The 18,827-nt window shown below is 48.8% G+C and overlaps 1 protein-coding gene across 3 annotated transcripts in view; it reads right to left on the reverse strand.

Moving 5' to 3' along the window:
- SLC25A22 (solute carrier family 25 member 22) overlaps positions 1–18,827 on the reverse strand; it is an 89,520-nt gene that overhangs the window by 51,658 nt on the left and 19,035 nt on the right. For all 3 annotated transcript variants that reach the window (XM_048852917.2, XM_048852918.2, XM_048852919.2), the window contains one exon: positions 294–434. In XM_048852917.2, coding sequence (XP_048708874.1) covers positions 294–313 — 20 coding nt within the window. In that variant the 5' untranslated portion in view covers positions 314–434. The remainder of the gene's footprint in view (positions 1–293; positions 435–18,827) is intronic.

Genomic DNA, 18,827 nt, shown 5'->3' on the forward strand with positions numbered 1-18,827 from the left:
CACACAGTTACTCAGGGCGTGACCTGCATGCCTGTAGGCTTGTTGAGAGCATCCCAGCTTGGGAGCTACAGCAGCAAAGCATTGTAAGGCACCCAGGGTTGCAAGGAAAGTGGTGACACAGCCCCTCACTGGTCTGGATTGCACCCTGAACCCCATCATAGAAGTGGGGAAAGAATCACAGATTTTAAAGGCCGTAAGGGATCATCGGATCATCTAGTCTAACCTCTTGTACAGCAGGTGAGATTCTCTGGCCCACAGTTACTCCTAACAAAAGGAACAGCAAAACTTTTTACCTGATCTGTTTATCAGCCATTTAATTCAGACGTGATCCTGTTCAAAATCAATTTGCTCCTCCTGAATGCTCCTCCTGAATGTCGCTTTTCTTTTTTTTCCTCCCCTCAGTCACTGCCTCTCTGTCCTGGCGAGTGGTTCTCCTGAGAAGGGTGAGAGAGAAACACCAAGGAGACAAGACTGAGAACAGGACTTTACATACCCCACAAAGCCCAAACCTTTGTAGGCAGAATACACAGGCTCCCTCCCCGACCCCGTTCAGGGACTGCCCAGTCTGTACTTGGAGCATAGCCAATGCCTCACACACAGAGAACGACACGTCCGACGACAGAGACTGAGCGAGTGCCTGCATCCATGTCCCTAACCCTGACTCTGGGGAAGTCACTGACCCCGATCCCAGAGACTCCTGCGAGCAGTTCCCAGACACGGATTATTCAGAGAGGAAAGAGGGTTAGTCATATTGTCTCACTCTTATTTTTAAAAGAGGCAAATTTTCCAATGACTTTCCCTCTGCCATGCACAGAAGGAATAGTCAAGAAGCTGCAAGGCTGTGAAATCATCACACCCACCCACCACATGGTCTCTAGCTGGCTGCCAAGAGCATCACGCTCCAGCATATGAGGAAGAATGGCAGCCAGACGCTGCAAGCGCCTTGCAGGGCTTAAAGGGACAGCAGCCTGTTTTGAAGCTGTCTGCTCTTGGGAGCAGGTGAAGGGGGGGGGGGGGGGGGGGGATGTCAGACTTCCACACCATCTGGTCTCACAGGGAGGAGCCTGTTCTCTCGATTACGCTGCCCCACAGAGTTACCAGGGAGCTGCTGGAACCCAGCCCATGAAGGAACTCAACCCCAGAAAGGTGGATATTTTGAATATTCAAGAATTAGATTCCTTTAATATTTCTCATTTCTTGCCACCTACTCCTCATCTCTGAAAGCAGCTGGTCCCCAGCTCCCATCTGGTAATGCAGTGCTGGCTCATTGGCAGCTTCCTTTTCAGTTACTTGGGGAGTAGCAACCCATAGGCTGGAAACAAACTCTTTGTCCTCTGTCTTAGCAATGAAATGTGCCACTGGGTTACCCATCAGAGTCCTTTCCACACCCACCCCTTCATAGTCTGTAAGGAGACCTTAAAGCAGTGGTTCTCAGCCAGGGGTACATGTACCCCCAGGGGTATGCAGAGGTCTTCCGGGGGCACATCAACTCATCTAGATATTTGCCTAGTTTTGCAACTGGCTACATAAAAAGCACTACTGAAGTCAATGCAAACTGAAATTTCATTCAAACAATGACTTGTTTATACTGGTCTATATTCTATACACTGAAATGTAAGTACAATATTTATATTCCCATTGATTTATTTTATAATTATGGGGTCAAAATGAGAGTGTCAGCAATTTTTCAGTAATAGAGTGCTGACATGTTTGTATTTGTGTGTCTGATTTTGTAAGCAAGTAGTTTTTAAGTGAGCTGAAATTGGGGGTATGCAAGACAAATCGGACTCCTGTACAGTAGTCTGGAAAGATTGAGAGCCACTGCTTTAAAGGCTAACACTGCATTTTCATGGCCGGGTACAATTTCATGACTAGTGTTTGCGACAACGAGGAATTCACAGAGCTGCAAGCAGCCAGCGACAGTGCACGCAGGCACTGCATAAGATTACACACACACACACACACCCCGATCTGCTAGCACACTTCAGTCTTGACCTGCAATCCCCACTTTCTTCCCGATAGTTCAGCTGGGGGTCCTTCTCGGGCAGAGACTTCTAGCTTCAATGACAGGCATGGTGGTATCTGCACAGCCATCCCCCACGATTAGGCTGAGCCTTCAAATCCATTTGCACTTGAGATCCAGGACTCATCTGAAGCCATCAGAGGCCAGTGCACTAACCCACTGGGGAATGGAGCTCTTTCTAATGTACTCAGCTCTGACTTCATTCACCTGCATGTCTTCTGGGGTTTCTTTTCAGGCAGCCAGTCTCTTCTTCAAAATTAGTGAATGACAAGTGAGAATATACTAAAATCCCTAAAAACTAAGGCCTTGACTACACACAAAACATGTAGCATTTAATTAAAATGGTTGCAATCTCCTTTGGAGACTCATTTTCATTTAGCTTAAACCACTTCTCAGACACTTTAAGCTAAACAGACACAAATCACTCAAACTAAATAAAGTAAGAGTGTATACACACAAAGGGGTTTGCACCAGATTAGCTTCCTACCTTTTGTTAAACTGATACACCTCCATGTAAGCAAACCCTAAACCATGAAAACTCATCGGTAGCAACTACAATAAATAGGGTGTTCCCTTTTATGGATAGAAGAGGTCTGGCCAATTCCACCTCATGCAGCTCTGGTGCCATTACAGCAGCATTAGGTTCACAAGATGCTTTTCAAAATAGGGCTTTTGCGCATAATACATGGTCCCACCTCTGCTGCATACTAGTCAGCTGCTGCCCTCCACCCCAGAGGCAGCTGCATTTCAGATATGCGACACAATATGTACAATAGTTCAACACACAAAACACTGTAATGTTAAATATTTACATTTTAATCGGTCAAGAGGAAAAATGGATGCTCAGGAGACAGCTGACCAAGTAACTTCTTGATCTCCCACGACAGTGGGGATGGTACAAGAGCAAAGATGGTTTTATAGCTAAGGCACTAGACTAGGAATCAGAAAACCTGGGTTCAGGGGGGTGTGGGTGTGGCCAACCTGCAAAGCAGCCACAATTGCAAATTTAAACTCCACCAGTGCACTTTGCTGTATTCCCCAGAATCCCATCATTCATTTTAAAGTATGAAAAAGTTCTATGCCACTTGGTTGGGAAGATCCGAGCGCTGCGCCTGATTCCAGTTCCTCTAACAGCAGGAATGCTAACTAGCTCATCCAGGCTGGGAAAAAGAGCCACAGGGAGAGGACACCATCCCTGGGAAATTCCACAGGAGGTTAAAACACTCAAAAGGGAAACAGAGGAATAAAACTGAGAACTAAGAAAAATCTGTGTAAAGCACAGGACTCTTCATAACCAACAATGCAAAACAATCAAGTGAAGCTTCTGAAGCAGAGCAAGTGCCCAGACAGACTCCTGGGGCATATTTCAGGGATCCAGGCTCCTGGATTCAGTCTCACCTTCACAGTCAGGACTCATCTACACTTGGAACACTACAGTGCCACTGTAGTGTTTCAGTGTAGACACTACTGACACGGACGGGAGGGCTTCTTCCATCGGTGAAGGTAATCCATCTCCCCGAGAGGCGGGAGCTAGTCAACAGAAGAATGTCGATGGATGCTGCCTAGCATTGTCTACACAGGGACTTACGTCAGCTTAACTACGTTGCTCAGGGGTATGGATTTTTCATGCACCCGAGCGATGTTGCTTGGTCAAGATAACTTTCTGGTATAGACCAGCCCCAAATCCCTGCCCTGCAGCTGGATTGTGTCAAGGAAAGATGGTGCCAAGGAAAGTTTCCCTGAAAACCACCAAATGGCCACTCCAAAATGCTACGGGCCAGCCATGTGAGTCACACCACTGCTGAGACCACTTTCCTGCAGCCCAGGTAACAAAGGGGTTCTGCAAAGAACTGGATGTAAGCAGGGATAGGAAACTGGAAAATCCAAGAACTCCCTACCTGTAACACCAGAGAAAGAGTGGGGGAGATCATCTCTCTTGCCTCAAATGGGAGAGAGGAGTGTACCATTCAGCAAGCAGAGGTGTTTTCTATGGGGTCCTTCCTTTAAGCAGGACTAGCCAATGAGCCCTAAAAAGCGGCAATTCCTAAACCTTACAAGCCTTGCCTTATTAAGTAGGAAGAACTGCAGAGGGGATGAATTATGGGGTATTAATTTTCACCTAGTGTGTTGTTAATGCAGCCAGGAATGGATTAATGCTCCATTATTCATGCACCAGGATCTCCCTTTTATGTTTATTAACATGTTAATGATCAAGCAGATTAGTCTTAGCACGACACGCACATCCTTCATTGTTTGAGGAAGCTCTAGCCAGACAATCCTAAGGAAGGGCAGTACATTAATGGCACACTCATTAAGGGCATATATGCTGCATTACAGCCAATGCTACAGATTATAGACAATCACTCTGTTTCATCTGCCTATTTATAAATACCTGTACATGGTTAACATGATAATCCACATAAACTGGGCCCAGTACTAGTCTACAATCTTTTCCAAACCAGAACCATCTCAGGACGGCAGCCCCATCTCACCAGACCCCCTTTCGAGCCAGCCAGCCAGCCCCATTTAGCAATCTGGGAAGGGCAAGTCTTCATGATAACCCACGTTCAGATGCTAGGACATGGGTATACACTTCTGGAGTGCTAGGGTCCCTAGTGAATGCTTCTGCAGCTCATTCCGTTCCCACAACTTCCCAACAGCCCTGAGCCACCCTGGTTCATTAACCACTGGTGTAGCTACATCAGGGCAAACTCCCAGCATATACCTGGTTTATACAGTGCATTGGTGTAAATCATGCCTACATCAGGGATTTGCCCCGGTGTGAAGCTGCACCTTAGGCTGAAGTCCTAGCATAGCCTAGGGTCACATTCCAAAGATCAAATTGTCCCTTCCCCCATCTTCTCTCTCTCTCTCTCTCTCTCTCTCACGTTCTGCAGTCATTCCCACCAATTCCAGTCATGCCTGCGAGGGATCACAACTGTCCAGTGCACTGTCCTCCTTCCCTCCCAAGGAAGCACCCCATTGCTTAATGCCAAGAACAGAACTCTGACCCAAGGTACGGAGATCCCCAGCATCCTGTGATGGTTGTGTTGGATCGGATCACCGCTCTGCATTACAGCTACAAACGGCTCCCTTTGCATTGCTTAGCGAGAGAGGGAGTTACACACCAAACCAGACTCCGACCTCCCTCTGCTGTCCACACCTCAAACCCCATTCAGGGGACCTCTCTAGCAAGTCTGTACCTCACTTTTAACCTACCTTTCCAACCCCTAGCTCCCCAAAACGGCCCCACAGAGATGGAACCACCACACCCGGCTACATCAGGTAGCATCACAACACAAACCTAGTCAGTTTCAAATGCCACCGTGGCCTTCCATGCAGTCTGCCAGGAGACAATACTCACAGAAGATAAGTTAATATATTCCTCTCACACGATCTCTCTGCCACCACATGCACTGATCTCTGATGTCCTGTCCACAACCGAGTTCCCCTTGCATCAAATTTACCCTTTCAAGTCGGCAAGCAGTCTTCTTCAGGGACTGCCACCTTAGTACTTCTGATCCCTTTGGTGCAAGCGTATCCCTGTGCACCTGGCTAGTTATTAACCTTGTTTCCCTTCACCTTATCACAAGAAGGAAAGTGCTTTATCACTGAACCACAGTCCACTCTGTGTGTACGCATGTGCGTGTGTGCAAATGCTCTTTGTTCAAACAGACCATTGTGTGGAGAGAGGTAAGGGGGAGGAACAGGCATGGGAGAGTTTGCTGGGACCCTCCGGTACTTCCAATGACCTTAGTAGGTGATCAGAGACACTTGAGGCTTGTGTAGCGCATGTCCCATTCAAAGCAAACCATAGCCGGCTGATTCTCACCACAGCCCTCCAGAGACAGGTTAATAAGTAGTTGTCGTCCCCATGGGTGAAGTGAAGTGGCAGGGCTTGAGTGGCACACACAAGGCAGCAGAGGAAGTGTCAGCATGGAGTTAGCACTCACGAGTTCCTAACCCTCAGTCCCATGTTCCTACCATCAGGCCACGCCCCTCTATTCCGTCTAGAACACTAACCAGGCCTGGATTTAGGTGACACACAGCTATATCAACTTTAGAGCTGGGGGCTCCCAAACCTGTTACCAGTCAGAGAGAGGGAAGTGCTTCAGTTGCAAACTTTCAGGTCTCCTTCGGACCCATCTGCTCACTTCCCTCCAGGGTCGGTAGATTTGCCAAGTTTGGCAACCCCCTTTCGAAGCGTAGGGCCCAGATCAGCTGATCTGCCTGAACCTGCCTTAACCTGCCAGCGCTGCTGAAGTGACAGTGCGTTAATGTCCAGGTGTACTGTGGAGAGCCCCAGAACCCTGATGGGTCACCACTTGGCATCATCTGACACACCTTTATGCTGTGAGGATGACGGTCATTCTCTGAATGACCTGGGTGAGATGCCTATTTGGTGTTGCAGAATAGATCAGCAAAACCTGCACTGGTCACCAAGGTCTCTTCTGCAGAGCCTGCACCTGGCCCCCCCCAAACATGGGACTAACCCACAGGCCAGTTTTTAAACCAAGGAAGCTCTCCTGAACACCCGTTCCCAGCTCAAGAGGATTCCAACCAGAGCCCAATCTTCAGAAACTCTCCCACCAACATAGTATTGTTCACACTGGTCCTTAAATCAGCATAAGTTATGTAGCACGAGGAGGGGGGCTAATTCACACCCATGGGTGACATAACTTATGTTGACTTAAGCTGTAGGGTAACCATAGCCACACGCTTTGTCTGCACTACCAAGATTTGTCACCAAAAACTGCTTTTTTGTGACAAAACAATGAGAGCGTACACAGTGCAAGGCAACGTCAATTTTGTCAGGAAAAATGCCTGGTTTTGGCGACAAAAACGTTCCACCCCAGGAGAGGCTTTTTTCTTTTCCCCTCCCTTTGTCGACAAAGCCAGTGTAGACGCTGCTGTTTGTTTTGTCAACAGAACCAGCTTCCGCCAGTATCCCACAATGCCTGCCCTGATCGCTCTGCTCAGTGTTTTGATCTCTGCTGCCTGGCAGGCACACGCCCCTCCCCTTTCAAAGCTGCGGGAAGTATCTGACAGCTGAGGGTACTGCTCCGGTTTGGGGAGCAAAGAGCTTTGAGCAGGGGGTTGGACTAGATGACCTCCTGAGGTCCCTTCCAACCCTGATATTCTATGATTATTCTATGATTGGAATGCTCCTGTTCTGCCCTGCACTAGGAACACAGAGATAGGCAGACTGCTGTCATGGGGGGTGTGGGGGGGGCAAGGGGGGGGAAGACTGCTGTGCTGCTTTGACATTCCTCAGCACCGAGAGCTCATGGAGCTACCCAAGATACGCAGCAATCAGCTTGGCCTTCCCACAACATACCCACAGTGCATTGCTCACGCAGTCAATGATGGTGCCCACAATGTGGACATGATCGGTCGACAGAGGGAGCAAGCGTGAACACCCTTTGGCGATTTTTGTTTTGTCAACTTTTGGGTGTCGACATAAGTTTTGCTGACAAAACTTGGTAGCGTAGACAAAGCCTTAGCCTTTGGGCCACTTGAGTGGAGATGGTCAATCTTGTTGCTTTATTTGAAAATGTTTTGTGATGTGGAAAGACTGGGACTAGGGGGAGACCAGACTCATTTTCCCTGGCTACTCAAGACAAGTTTTCCAGCTAGTTCTTGGGAGGGGATTAGCCCACTGAGCACACTCAGCTGGTGTGTCTCTTTGATTGGCAATGACACCTGTTAATTGGTACAGTACAATCGGACACTAACCTGAATGTCAGGTGGAAAGGGCTAGCAATCAGATAGCTGAACCAATCCAAACCAGGTCTGGATCACTGGAATTGTAGCTTATGAACAGAGACAAACCCACCTCCCAAGAAGGAGAGGACAATACCGAGACGCAACGTTCAGACTCAGAGAGTGACTGTGGGGACGAGGAGATGGAAACTGGCACAGGAACAGTCAGGGAGCATAGGGATCGGCCACGAGATGGGAAGATTTTACATACAACAGCACTGTGGCCTGGGCCTGCAGGATGCAATGGCTCATGAGAAGTGAGGTGCACAGCTTTGGGGATTCTTGCTTTGCTGATGCTTCTGCTATGGTTAAAGAGAGGCCTTCAGTCTCCAGGACTACTGGGCCAGCACCTCTAATTAGCACTACATTAGATCAGACACACCCACTTTGCACACACCCCTTTCACACCATTTATCCAAGCAATGATGTCCTCCAGGGTACGGGGTTAATCTACACAATTCCTAGGGGCTGGAGGCATTTGACCCTCCACTTGATGCCTCTCAATCCATCCTAAACCTGCAGTAAGGGATGTGGTTATGGTATCCTATTACACTGTATCCATTTGTGTATTTCAAAGTGAAGTCCTTTCCAATAATGCTGAGCCGCAGACACCCTGCCAAGCTTCACTAAATAGTAAGGCGACCACACAGTTGCTGCGATGACATTTTGGGAATGTAAATGAACTGAAAACGTTTCCAGAGAGAAGCTTTCTATCCTCTCACTGTATAACAGACCACTGGTGCTGAGAAATCTCTCCTGGGGGCTCCTGGTGAATCAGGCACTGCTCTCTCGTGATACTTTAAAAAGAAAAAAGAAAATGACCTCATCTGTATTTCCCTCCTGAGTGCCATCTGCCTTTCAGACTGTAGGCTCTGTGCAGCAGAGAATGTCTGAGTCGCACACAGCGCTGGGCACCTCATGGGGCTTAGATAATAAAATACCGATGCCCCCTGAACCGCTTGATGGCATTGTCCCCTTGCATTACAGAGTCGCACCTCTCCACAGCACAAACACCAAATGCTGCATTTACAAAAAATACTTTTGGGGTTGCAGATGTGAACTCATCACACGTCATCAGAAGCACAAAGGTTATGGGCGGGACATCTCTGTACAGACTTTGTCTTTAAGGAGTAGAAAGCAGGGAATGAATCTCTCTCTCCTCCCCCCCACCCCCCCTTGCTCTGAGGCAGTTACAGACCAAAGTCCCTGAAGGTAGCAGGGAGGGGGAAGGTGTCAGGCAAAGCAGCTTTCTGATTGGCTGCTGGGCAAGAGGGGGCAGCGGAGCCACTGGAAGGCCTCTGCCCACCGGAGCTGCAGGGATGCTGCTTAAGCAGCAACCCACAGCAGGCTCCCTACCACTCCTACCACATCCTGCCCACAGGCCAGGCCTGCAGCATCTGGGTAGCTCAGCTCTCTCCCTCATCTCCTTTACAAGGCTTTTCTCCTCCCTGTTTTTCAAATGGGTGATCCCCTTAGGCTGTCCAACAGGGGAGGGCTGCCCTTCAGTCCCAAGCCAGAAATGTCGGGGCAGATTTGCTGTCAAAATTCTAGATTGGAGACTTGCAAAACAGCAAGTCACAGTTTGCCCAGATCTCCTGCCGCCACCTCCCTTAAACAGACTTGTTATCTCAGGGTCCCTAAACCTGTTCCAGGCAATGTTACAACCAAAAAGTCCCAGGGGACCCACCCTTCCCATCTGGCCATAAAGAAGAAGAAGGAAAAAAAAAGTGTGGTCTTGTCCTCCCGGGGGTGGGAGAGAGGGTCACAACCCCCCGGGCTGAGAACCTGCATGTTCTAAAGGCATTCAGTTCTGCAGACTCAATACAGTTCATGCTTCACGGACATGCCAAGATGTCTGAGCACGTAAAACCAGTGGCTGGAGCACATGACTGGCAGCTGGAATGGCTGAAGTGTAATCCCAGCTCTGCCACAGACTCACTGTGACATCTGGGCAAGTCCCTTCACCTCCCTGCCCCAGATTTTAAAGATGGAGTTGTGATTTGCTGAGCACCCCCAAAAGAGCAGGCCCCCTTTAAGGCATCTCAAGTTGGGCCTTAAATTGAGGCACCCCAAAAATTACTAGTCATTTTTGAAAATCCTGGTCTCTGTGCCTCTGTTTCCCCATCTGTAAAATGGGAATAAGGCGGCTTTCCTCATAGGGGTGCTGAGAGGCTTAATATATGCATTTATAATGCACTGAGACCCCCGGAATGAAATGTGGTAGGCAGATAATGAAGACAGAATCATTTCTCCTGTGAGTGACACTCAACTGGTTAATAAACTGATGATTTCACCTACCAGGTCCTTTACCCTGCCCAGAACCTGAGAGAGAGAAAGGGTCATGATAGTGCCCAGTGTCAGCAATGTGATACATGTGACCATGGGGTTACAGAGCCAGTAGGACATCTCACGTGTGTCTCTTCTTGCAAAATCCTCAGTCACGTTGTGATGCAAGGTCAGAACTGTAACAGCATCAGAAGCTGAAGCACCACATTTGTTTTAAAACAACATTAAAGCAAGTAGGAACAGTAAGGAAAGTCCTCTGGATTGCAAAATCTAATACATATTACTTTTCCATTTCTTGGCAACCATGGTGATTTTAAAAATATACATATATTTAATTCACTATCATTGCCAAGAGATGAAGTTTGTTAAAAAGGTAGCCAAAAAGTTTATATAGGTCCTACATTATTTTGTGCCTGATGATCCAGCAGAGGGAGCAGAAGTTAAACTAACCAACCCCATTCCCAGTGTCGTCCCAGTATGTGAGCCAGGAGCTAAACAAAAGAAAACCATTGTGGCTTGAGATTTACGAGAAGCTTGGACGGAAAGGGGACTGGTGAATAGAGAAACTGAAGTTTGCTAAATGGAAAACAAAGCTGGTAAGAAAAGGCATTTCTTTTTCAATATTCTGAGAAGGTCTGACAGGCCATGGAGAGTAAAACCCAAAATGAATAGACACTGACACACCAACTGACTGGGGCCCTTTTACTAGCTACTTTAGGAAGGGTTTGGCATAGATGTAGAGTGAGCAGCTTAGACCATTTATTCAGATTCTTGTGGGTCACAAAAGATAGACAAGGGGCTACTGGCAGGGGTATACGAAAAGCCGGGGAATGAGAGCCAGAAAAAATGTCCTGAGTGCTTTAATACAATCAAGATATAAAAGTCATTAAAAACCCAAGAAGCCTGGTATAAAGAGAGGGTCTCCCTCCAGCTCATTACTTAGAGTAGGAATATGCTGAAGCGAGCCCTGCCACCCAGCTGAGATCTCCAGGAGTCAAAGGCCCTATTCATTCCCCATGAGTGACAAAATAAGGATCCTGGCTCAGAGCCGGATGCTGTACTCCAAAAACAGGGCTTCAAAGGCCCCGTCAAGAAGACTAAACTTCACTTCTGGCAGGCATCCCTGCATTATCTCATCAGGAACAGTGCCCAATGCCCTCAGAAGGGCTTCTCAGGGCCAAGTGCTCTCCAGTAAGCTTCCATAGAGAGGCACCAGCCTTTCACCTCTGTAGTCTTGGGTTTAACTACAAATGGTCATGAGCGTCAGACCCCATCTTAGGCCCTACTGGCACACAACTGGCAGCCTTGACTCAGGAGAGTATTAAGGTTAGACTAGCAGTGTGTGCTATTGGTCAGGGTTGGGGTGCATTGGTGGAGGGGAGCAGGCTGGGAGTGCTTTAGATCAGTGTTGGGGTGCTTTGGCAGAGCTGGTGGAGGGGCCCAGGGCAGAGGATTGTGCAGGTCAGGGTTGAGGGGCATAAGCAGAACTGGGATAGCTAGGAGCACTGCAGAGAGAGTTGTACAAAGGAAGCTCACACACTGGCCATCGGCCAAAGCCAGGCCATCTCACAAGCACGAACATTTGCCCACAATGGTGTCTGGTATAAGGTTTCTTTTTAAAACTATTTTCCTTCTTTTAAAAAAGAAAAAATAATAAATCTTTTGACCCTTACGTTATCCCATTTGGCAGATGCTGAACAGCAGCACCAAATGCCAGACACAGTCTCTGCTACCGCTACAAATATTCAGGGCTACAAATCAGGCAGCAAGAGCTCGGACACGCAGCTACTGCTGCAGCACTGCACCAAAAGAAAGGAACGAGGGATCGATACTTTCTGTTAACCTCACCCACATCTCTGCCACCCATCTTTCCCTGCCCTGCCCCAAACCTGGTGTTTCCCTCCACCCCCACAAGCAGATATTCTCCAATAGGGTCAACACCATAGGCAATGCCATCTCTCTCTCACCACACCACCCAATGAGATTTCCACTGCAGTGGAAGAGGACAATGTTCCCCTGTGTGACCCAACTGAACACACTTCTACTTCCCTGTGGGGGCAAAAGGGGTGGGTCTCCATTTTTTCTGCCCCACCCCACCTTGTACTACTAAATGCTGGTGAGCCAACTCCTCCACTAAATTGCCCATCCTCTTGGCTACTTTGACAACTCAGGCCTGGTCTACGCTAAAAAGTTGGGTCGATCCAGCTCCATCGCTCAGGGGTGTGGAAAATCCACACTCCTGAGCAACGTAGTTAAGCCAGCCTGGATCCTGGTGTAGACAGTGGTAGGTCAAGGGAAGAACCTCTCAGAGAGGTGGGTTTGCTACCGGGATGGAAGAACCCCTTTCGTCGCTGTGGTAAGCGTTTACACTACAGCAGCACAGCTGTAGTGTGGCAGCTGGAACTTTTCTAGTGTAGATATAGCCTTACTGTGGGCCCAATAAGGCCATGATCCTTTGCGTAGACTCATGTAAACAGAGACAGGAGGAGACATTAGATCTAGTGCTAGTCCATTCCCCTGCCAGCTCAAGATTCAACTCTTTATTTCAAAGTTTTTACAAGCAAACACTCTCTCTCTATTTTTATCCCCTATGGTCTGTGTTCTGCAGGAGGACTAAATGATCAGGTTGGTTCCTTCTGGCTTTAAAGTCTATTAACATATATTGAAGGTGATATCGGAAATATCTTGAGAATTAGTTATTCAGCAAATTCCCACTAAAGCTTCTTTCATCTCTTGCACATATTGGTATTTCACCAACATCATGAGCTCTGTGTTTTTCTCTCTCTCCCCCACACACACCCACCCACACTCACTTCAAAACTTGATGACCCTGAGTCACCACCTAGATAACTGGCAGGAACAATTGGTGTGCACTGCTGCCAAGGAGTAAAGAGGATATTGTTATTAGGTAATAGGATCCGCTTAACCTGGCTACTAAGACACACAAATTCTTGTGTGCTTTACTGACCTAAGAATTATTATGAATTATATTCAAACAATTCCAGTGTGCCCTAGGGAAAAGGGCAGCACAAACCCAGTTGTGAGTGGTATCGAGGAACGGCACAAGAGGAAAACAATATTGTCTAGACTAGGATTTAAAGGTCTGATATTAGATCAAGTTACTTAGTGCACTCTAGTTAACGCTTTCCAAAACTCTAGACAAGACAAAGCAATTATATATTAACAGCACCTGCTAAACTGGTTGAGTTAACTTGGTAACTCTTACATCTTTTAATCCTAGTCTAGACAATGCCTATATGAACTAGCGCTGTTTAAGTAAAGCCTAGAGGCACCCTATCCCTGAAATCCCACCCTGGATGTCTACCCCAGAGCTATCTGAAAGGCAATGGGACTTGTGCTCCTAAATAATTTGGACACTTTTGAAAATCCCATCCCGGGGGGAGAAGCAGTAACTTAGATGCATTTTTTTCTTTTTTTAATCACCACCACCACCAATTTGGGAGCCGGTCCTAATCTTCAATCAGCGTAACAGAGTGTGTGGATGTTCAGAATTATGCTAATTGCTTGCACTTCTCTAATGTGCTCCAATGAGAGAGCTCAAAGCAGTTTATCATCTACTTTAGGGTTTTATACTGCTGCAATATCGACGCACTGGTCATATATAATCAATAGCAACAGCCAAGTCCCTTGTGCACTGAATGGGGACTCTGGCTCTTCTCCCTTTTTGGCATAAAAAACTCTGCATGGGGTACAGGGTTTTTTTTGGGGGGGGTGAGGGGCGGGGGGATCATTTCATTGGCAGTTTACGGATAGAAGGGAGTCAAAACAGTTTCAAATCACTAATAAATTAATCCAGATACTCTTCCCTCAACTCCCCCGCCACGGCACACACAGACTCAATGTTTCATGTGCGCTCAAGTCCCAGAAGTGCCACAGACGCATCAACTTTCACCTTCAAACTGTATAAAGGAGAGGGGAAGGGAAGCACCGAGAGGCCTGCCAATGTTATCAGATGGGGAAGGGAAGAGGGCTCTAGGGGGCATTGGGAGACATACAGCAATGGTGACTGCATGAGGAGAGAATTTAAAAGAGCACCCATTGGACATCATCACCATAACAAGCTGCATTACTGCTTCCGGTGGGCCTCAGAGTCCTGCATCGAGCAGCCAGCTGCCCATCACCTGTCTGAGTCTCAGGGATTCGATGCCATACAACAGCAAGGGGGCTGATGCAGACACAGACGCAGAGGGCAACAGACCTTGATCAATGATCCCAATCCCTTATACCAGGGGTGGGCAATAATTTTTGCGGGGGGGGGGGGGGGGGGGGGGGACGGACTCCATGAATTTTGGTAAGTTATCATGGGCGGCACATTTCTACTATATTAATGGAGGGGGTCTGGGAGGGAGTTTGGGTGAAGGAGGGGGTTCTGACCTGGGGCAGGGGGGGTGGGGTGCGGTGTGGGAGGTGCAGGTTCTGGCCCGGAGGCGCTTACCACAGGTGGCTCCCAGCCGGCAATGCAAAAGGGCGCTCAGGCAGGCTGCCTGCATGCCGTGGCCCCACGCCGCTCCTGGAAGCGGCCGGCTGCTGGCACCGTGGCACGTCTCTGTGCGCCCCTTGGGGGGAGGGGGACAGCGGGTCTCCGTGCGCTGCCCGTGCCCGCAAGCACCGCCCCTACTGTTCCTATGGGCCGGTTTCCGGCCCATGGGAGCTGTGAGGACGGTGCTGGGGGCGGAGCCGCCACCCCCTCACGGTGCCAGCAGCCGGCGGCTTCCAGGAGCAGCATGGGGCCATGGTATGCAGGCAGCCTGCCTGAGCGCCCCGCTGTGCCGCGGGACTTTTAGCAGCCTGGAGATTGTGAGGGGGCAGCCAAAGAGCCTGGCAGGCAGGACAGAAATGTTAGACAGGCTGGATCCAGCCTGTATTTTGCCCACCCCTGCCTTATACTGAACCCTACTGTTTAATGGGGATCTCTAACCTCAGTTCACATGCCACATGGGAATGGTATATGTAGGAGTGGGGTGGAAAAAGGGGATTAGCCTCCTAGATTTGAAAAACAAATCAGGATTTCCTGAGCACAGGCCTGGCTCCCCCTCTCCCCTGGCAGGAAAAGCAGGCAATCCCATCAGCCTTTCTTCTCTCTAACACAGAGGTAACCAGATCCCTGAATTCTTCCATCACTAGAGAGAAAAGCATTTCTGTCAGCTCTGCTCACACCATGGCTATATTCATTGAGTGCTGTCACCTCCCCCTGGTGTGTGTAATGGTGAGGAGGGAGGAAGAGCAGAGGAGGTTGGTCACATTTCTTCACACCTCCAAGGAAATGCATACACAGAGCACTTCCTAAAGCATGCCCTCATATGGTCCCTAGGGGCCTGGGAGACTGAATGGAGTGAGAGAGCCCCTCCACACACACACTTTGTTCCTCTGCCACAAGCACCTGGTTGTGCACAGAACTGATGCTTCATAGGCCTGAAAAACGGTTGCACCAGCTCTTGAGAAGGAAGAGAGCACAGGAATCAAAGCATTTTAAACAAAAAAAAAGAAAAAAAAAGTGCTGACATTAACCCTCCCATAAAATACCACAGAATCATAGGACTGGAAGGGACCTCGAGAGCTCATCTAGTCCAGTCCCCTGCGCTCATGGTGGGACAAAGTATTATCTAGAGACCTTGACAGTTCCAAGGCTGTGAACGGGCACTCGTATGACGCAATACACTCATGAACACAGGCAGTTCCAGTATGGACTCCACATGACCGTCCCTGGAAAGCTAGAAAGGGGACGCGTGACCATGCGCTTACAGGGCAACAACCTTTATGTTTGTGGCCTGCCTTGCAAAATCCTAACATTGCCGTGTGAGGCCACAGCTGCATCCCGTGATCCACACCCCTGAGCAACGTAGTCAAGCCAACGACCTCCGGTGTAGACAGCGCTAGACGGACAGAAGAATTCCTCTCTCCCATCGGGAGAGCCTCCCCCATCGCTCTAGCGAGCATCTACACTGAAGTACCACAGCGCTGCTGCTGTGCCACCATAGCACTTCAAGTGTAGACGAGCCCTTAGTTTTAAAGCAGTTCAGATCTGGTAGGGAGACGTCCTCGGACCTTAAATACTTACATGGGGTACTCTTTGTTTAAAGATCACCATTGTTTGCCAAGAAATACAGTGGAGTCACATCTTACGTGGGGGTTAGGTTCTAAAGTCAGCACGTAAGGCGAAAATCGCCTACAGTCAAAAAGAGAGAGACACGGAAGAATGAAAGAATAAAAAAGGGAGAAAGACTACTTCAACGTCGTTATGCGCAAACCGGAGTGCCTCAGGGTGGCCTGGAGCATTGTCTACAATCAACAACACTTTAAAGTCAAGTCCTTTCTCTTCGAGGTACCGCTTGACCTCCGGAATGAAACACTTGTGGAACTAGTGCAGAAATAATGCTGCCGTCACCCGAGCCTTTTTATTGGATTGTCAGAACACAGGCAGGAGATTTTTGTTCTTGTCTTTTAGGGCACGGGGATTTGCAGCCCTGTAGAGCAAGCCTGGCTTTATTAAATGCCCAGCCGCATTGCCACAAAACACAGTCATAGTCACACAGTCTTTAGCTGCTTTAAAGCCAGGGGCTTGTCTTTCTGATTTTGAAGGGTAAGTGCGGTTGGGCATTTTTTTCTCCAGAAGAGCCCAGTCTCGTCAGCATTAAAAACTTGTTCCGGAAGATAGCCCTTTTCTTCTATGATTTTCTTTAATTGTTTGGGGTAGGCTTTTGCTGCCTCTTCATTGGCAGATGCAGCTTCACTAGCAGTCTGCATGTTTTTGAGGTTGAAGCGGTTCCTAAAACCATTAAGCCAACCTTGGCTGGCTTTGAATTCCTTCTCATCAGAACACTGTCCCGCTTCGGCGGGAGGTTTGAACAGCGTGTAGAGGCTAAGAGCCTTTTCTCGCAACGTGTTGCCATCAATAGGCACACGTTTACGGTTCATGTCTTCCAGCCATAAGTTTAATGCCTTTTCAGACTTCACTAAAGTCTTATCATGCACCTGGCTTGTCACTTTAGCAGTTATTGGAGCACTTGATGCCACGGCTTGACGAATTTCTCTCTCGAACCTTGATGGCACGGATGCTAGATTCGTTGCGGCCATGTTTACACGCCATGTTGGAGACCGACATACAGTTTGCATTCTCAATAAGTCCAACGCAGCCAGTTTTTCCTCCGGCATTGGAACAGATCTCTGTTTCTTCGGTAGAGCACCAGATGAAGTAGTTGGCTTGCGTTTAGCGGCCATGTTGTACGAAAAATACGTATCTTTAAACACTAGAATCACACTCAGCGCGGCGAGATGCGGTGCGCAGCAATCGATCCAGCGGGGGTCAGTTTATCGCGTTTAGTCTAGATGCAATAAATTGACCCCCGAGCGCTCTCCCATCAACTCCTGCACAGTACTCCACCGCTGTGAGTCACTGTTATTTTTCTTTTTTGCCAACCGCGTATAGTTGAATTCGCGTAAGTTAAATGCACGTATGATGCGACTCCATTGTATGAAAGAAAAATAGCCATTGTTTATATAGGGCAGAGGTGGGCAAACTATGGCCCATGGGACCGTCCTCCCTGGCCCCTAAGCTCCGGCCGGGGAAACTAGCCCCTGGCCCCTACCCCACAGCCTGAGCGCACTGCGCCGCCAGCCCTCTGGCCCGCCACTCTTGCTGGGCGGCACGGCAGCATGGCTGGCTCCAGCATGGCAAGGGGGAGGGAAGCGGGGAGTCCTGGGATGGCAGTCAGGGGACAGGGGGCGGTTAGGGGACGGGGAACAGGGGCGGTTGGGGGCAGGCATGTGGATAGGGGTCGGGGCAGTCAGGGGACAGGGAGCAGCAGGGGTTGGATAGGGGTGGGAGGGCCTGGGAGCGGGTGGGATGGATGGATCAGGGATTCTGAGGCGGACAGTCAGGGATGGGAAGTGGGAGGGGGAAGATAGGGGGCAGGGGCCAGGCTGTTTGGGGAGGCAAAGCCTTCCCTACCTGGCCCTCCATACAGTTTTGCAACCCCGATGTGGCCCTCAGGCCAATTAGTTTGCCCACCCCTGATATACGGCCTACAACAGTTTGCATTCTGCTCCTGCAGAAGGCGCATCAAAAGTCACCTGTCTGTGACCTTGCCATACAACACTTGGAAGCAAATGGCATCCCCTTAGATCTACAGGGTGTCTTCTCCAGAGAGGGAGGTGTGGGGAAAGAGGCTCTATTAAAACAACTGCCCTTTTGAGTTATATGTGACTAGGTTTATATACTAACCCAACAGCCACCACACTGAAACCCTCTGGGCGAACAAAGTCTTCCCATCACATTTAAACAGTGCAGCCCTTTGAGGTCCAGTGTTCAGAGGGAGCTTGCACACTGTAATTAAAGGCTTGTCTACATGGGTGGTTATACTGGTTTAAGGTAAGCCATTATAGTTATACTGGTATAACTTCCCATGTAGACACTTGCTCTGGCAGAAGAGGGCCTTTTTTTTTTTTCCTGGTTTAGCTTATGTCTCTTTGGAAGCCATTTATGCTAAACTGGAAAAAGCCACTTTTATTCTGGAATAGGAGTGACAACCTGTGGAGTTGTACCAGCGTAATGAGAGAGGTGTAACTACACCAGCATAAAGCTCCCCGGGGGGACAATTCCTAAGAGGGAAAACACTACACACATGGGGCGGGCGGAGGAGCAAAAGCAGTGCAATCTCCTACCTCATCTCATGAGGAAGAAAGAAACAGCCTTCCCCAAGACTTCCCTCATTCCTTCCAACAAAGAGAGACAGAA

The sequence above is a fragment of the Caretta caretta genome, chromosome 6, assembly GCF_965140235.1.
Source record: "Caretta caretta isolate rCarCar2 chromosome 6, rCarCar1.hap1, whole genome shotgun sequence".
Classification (NCBI taxonomy): domain Eukaryota; kingdom Metazoa; phylum Chordata; order Testudines; family Cheloniidae; genus Caretta; species Caretta caretta.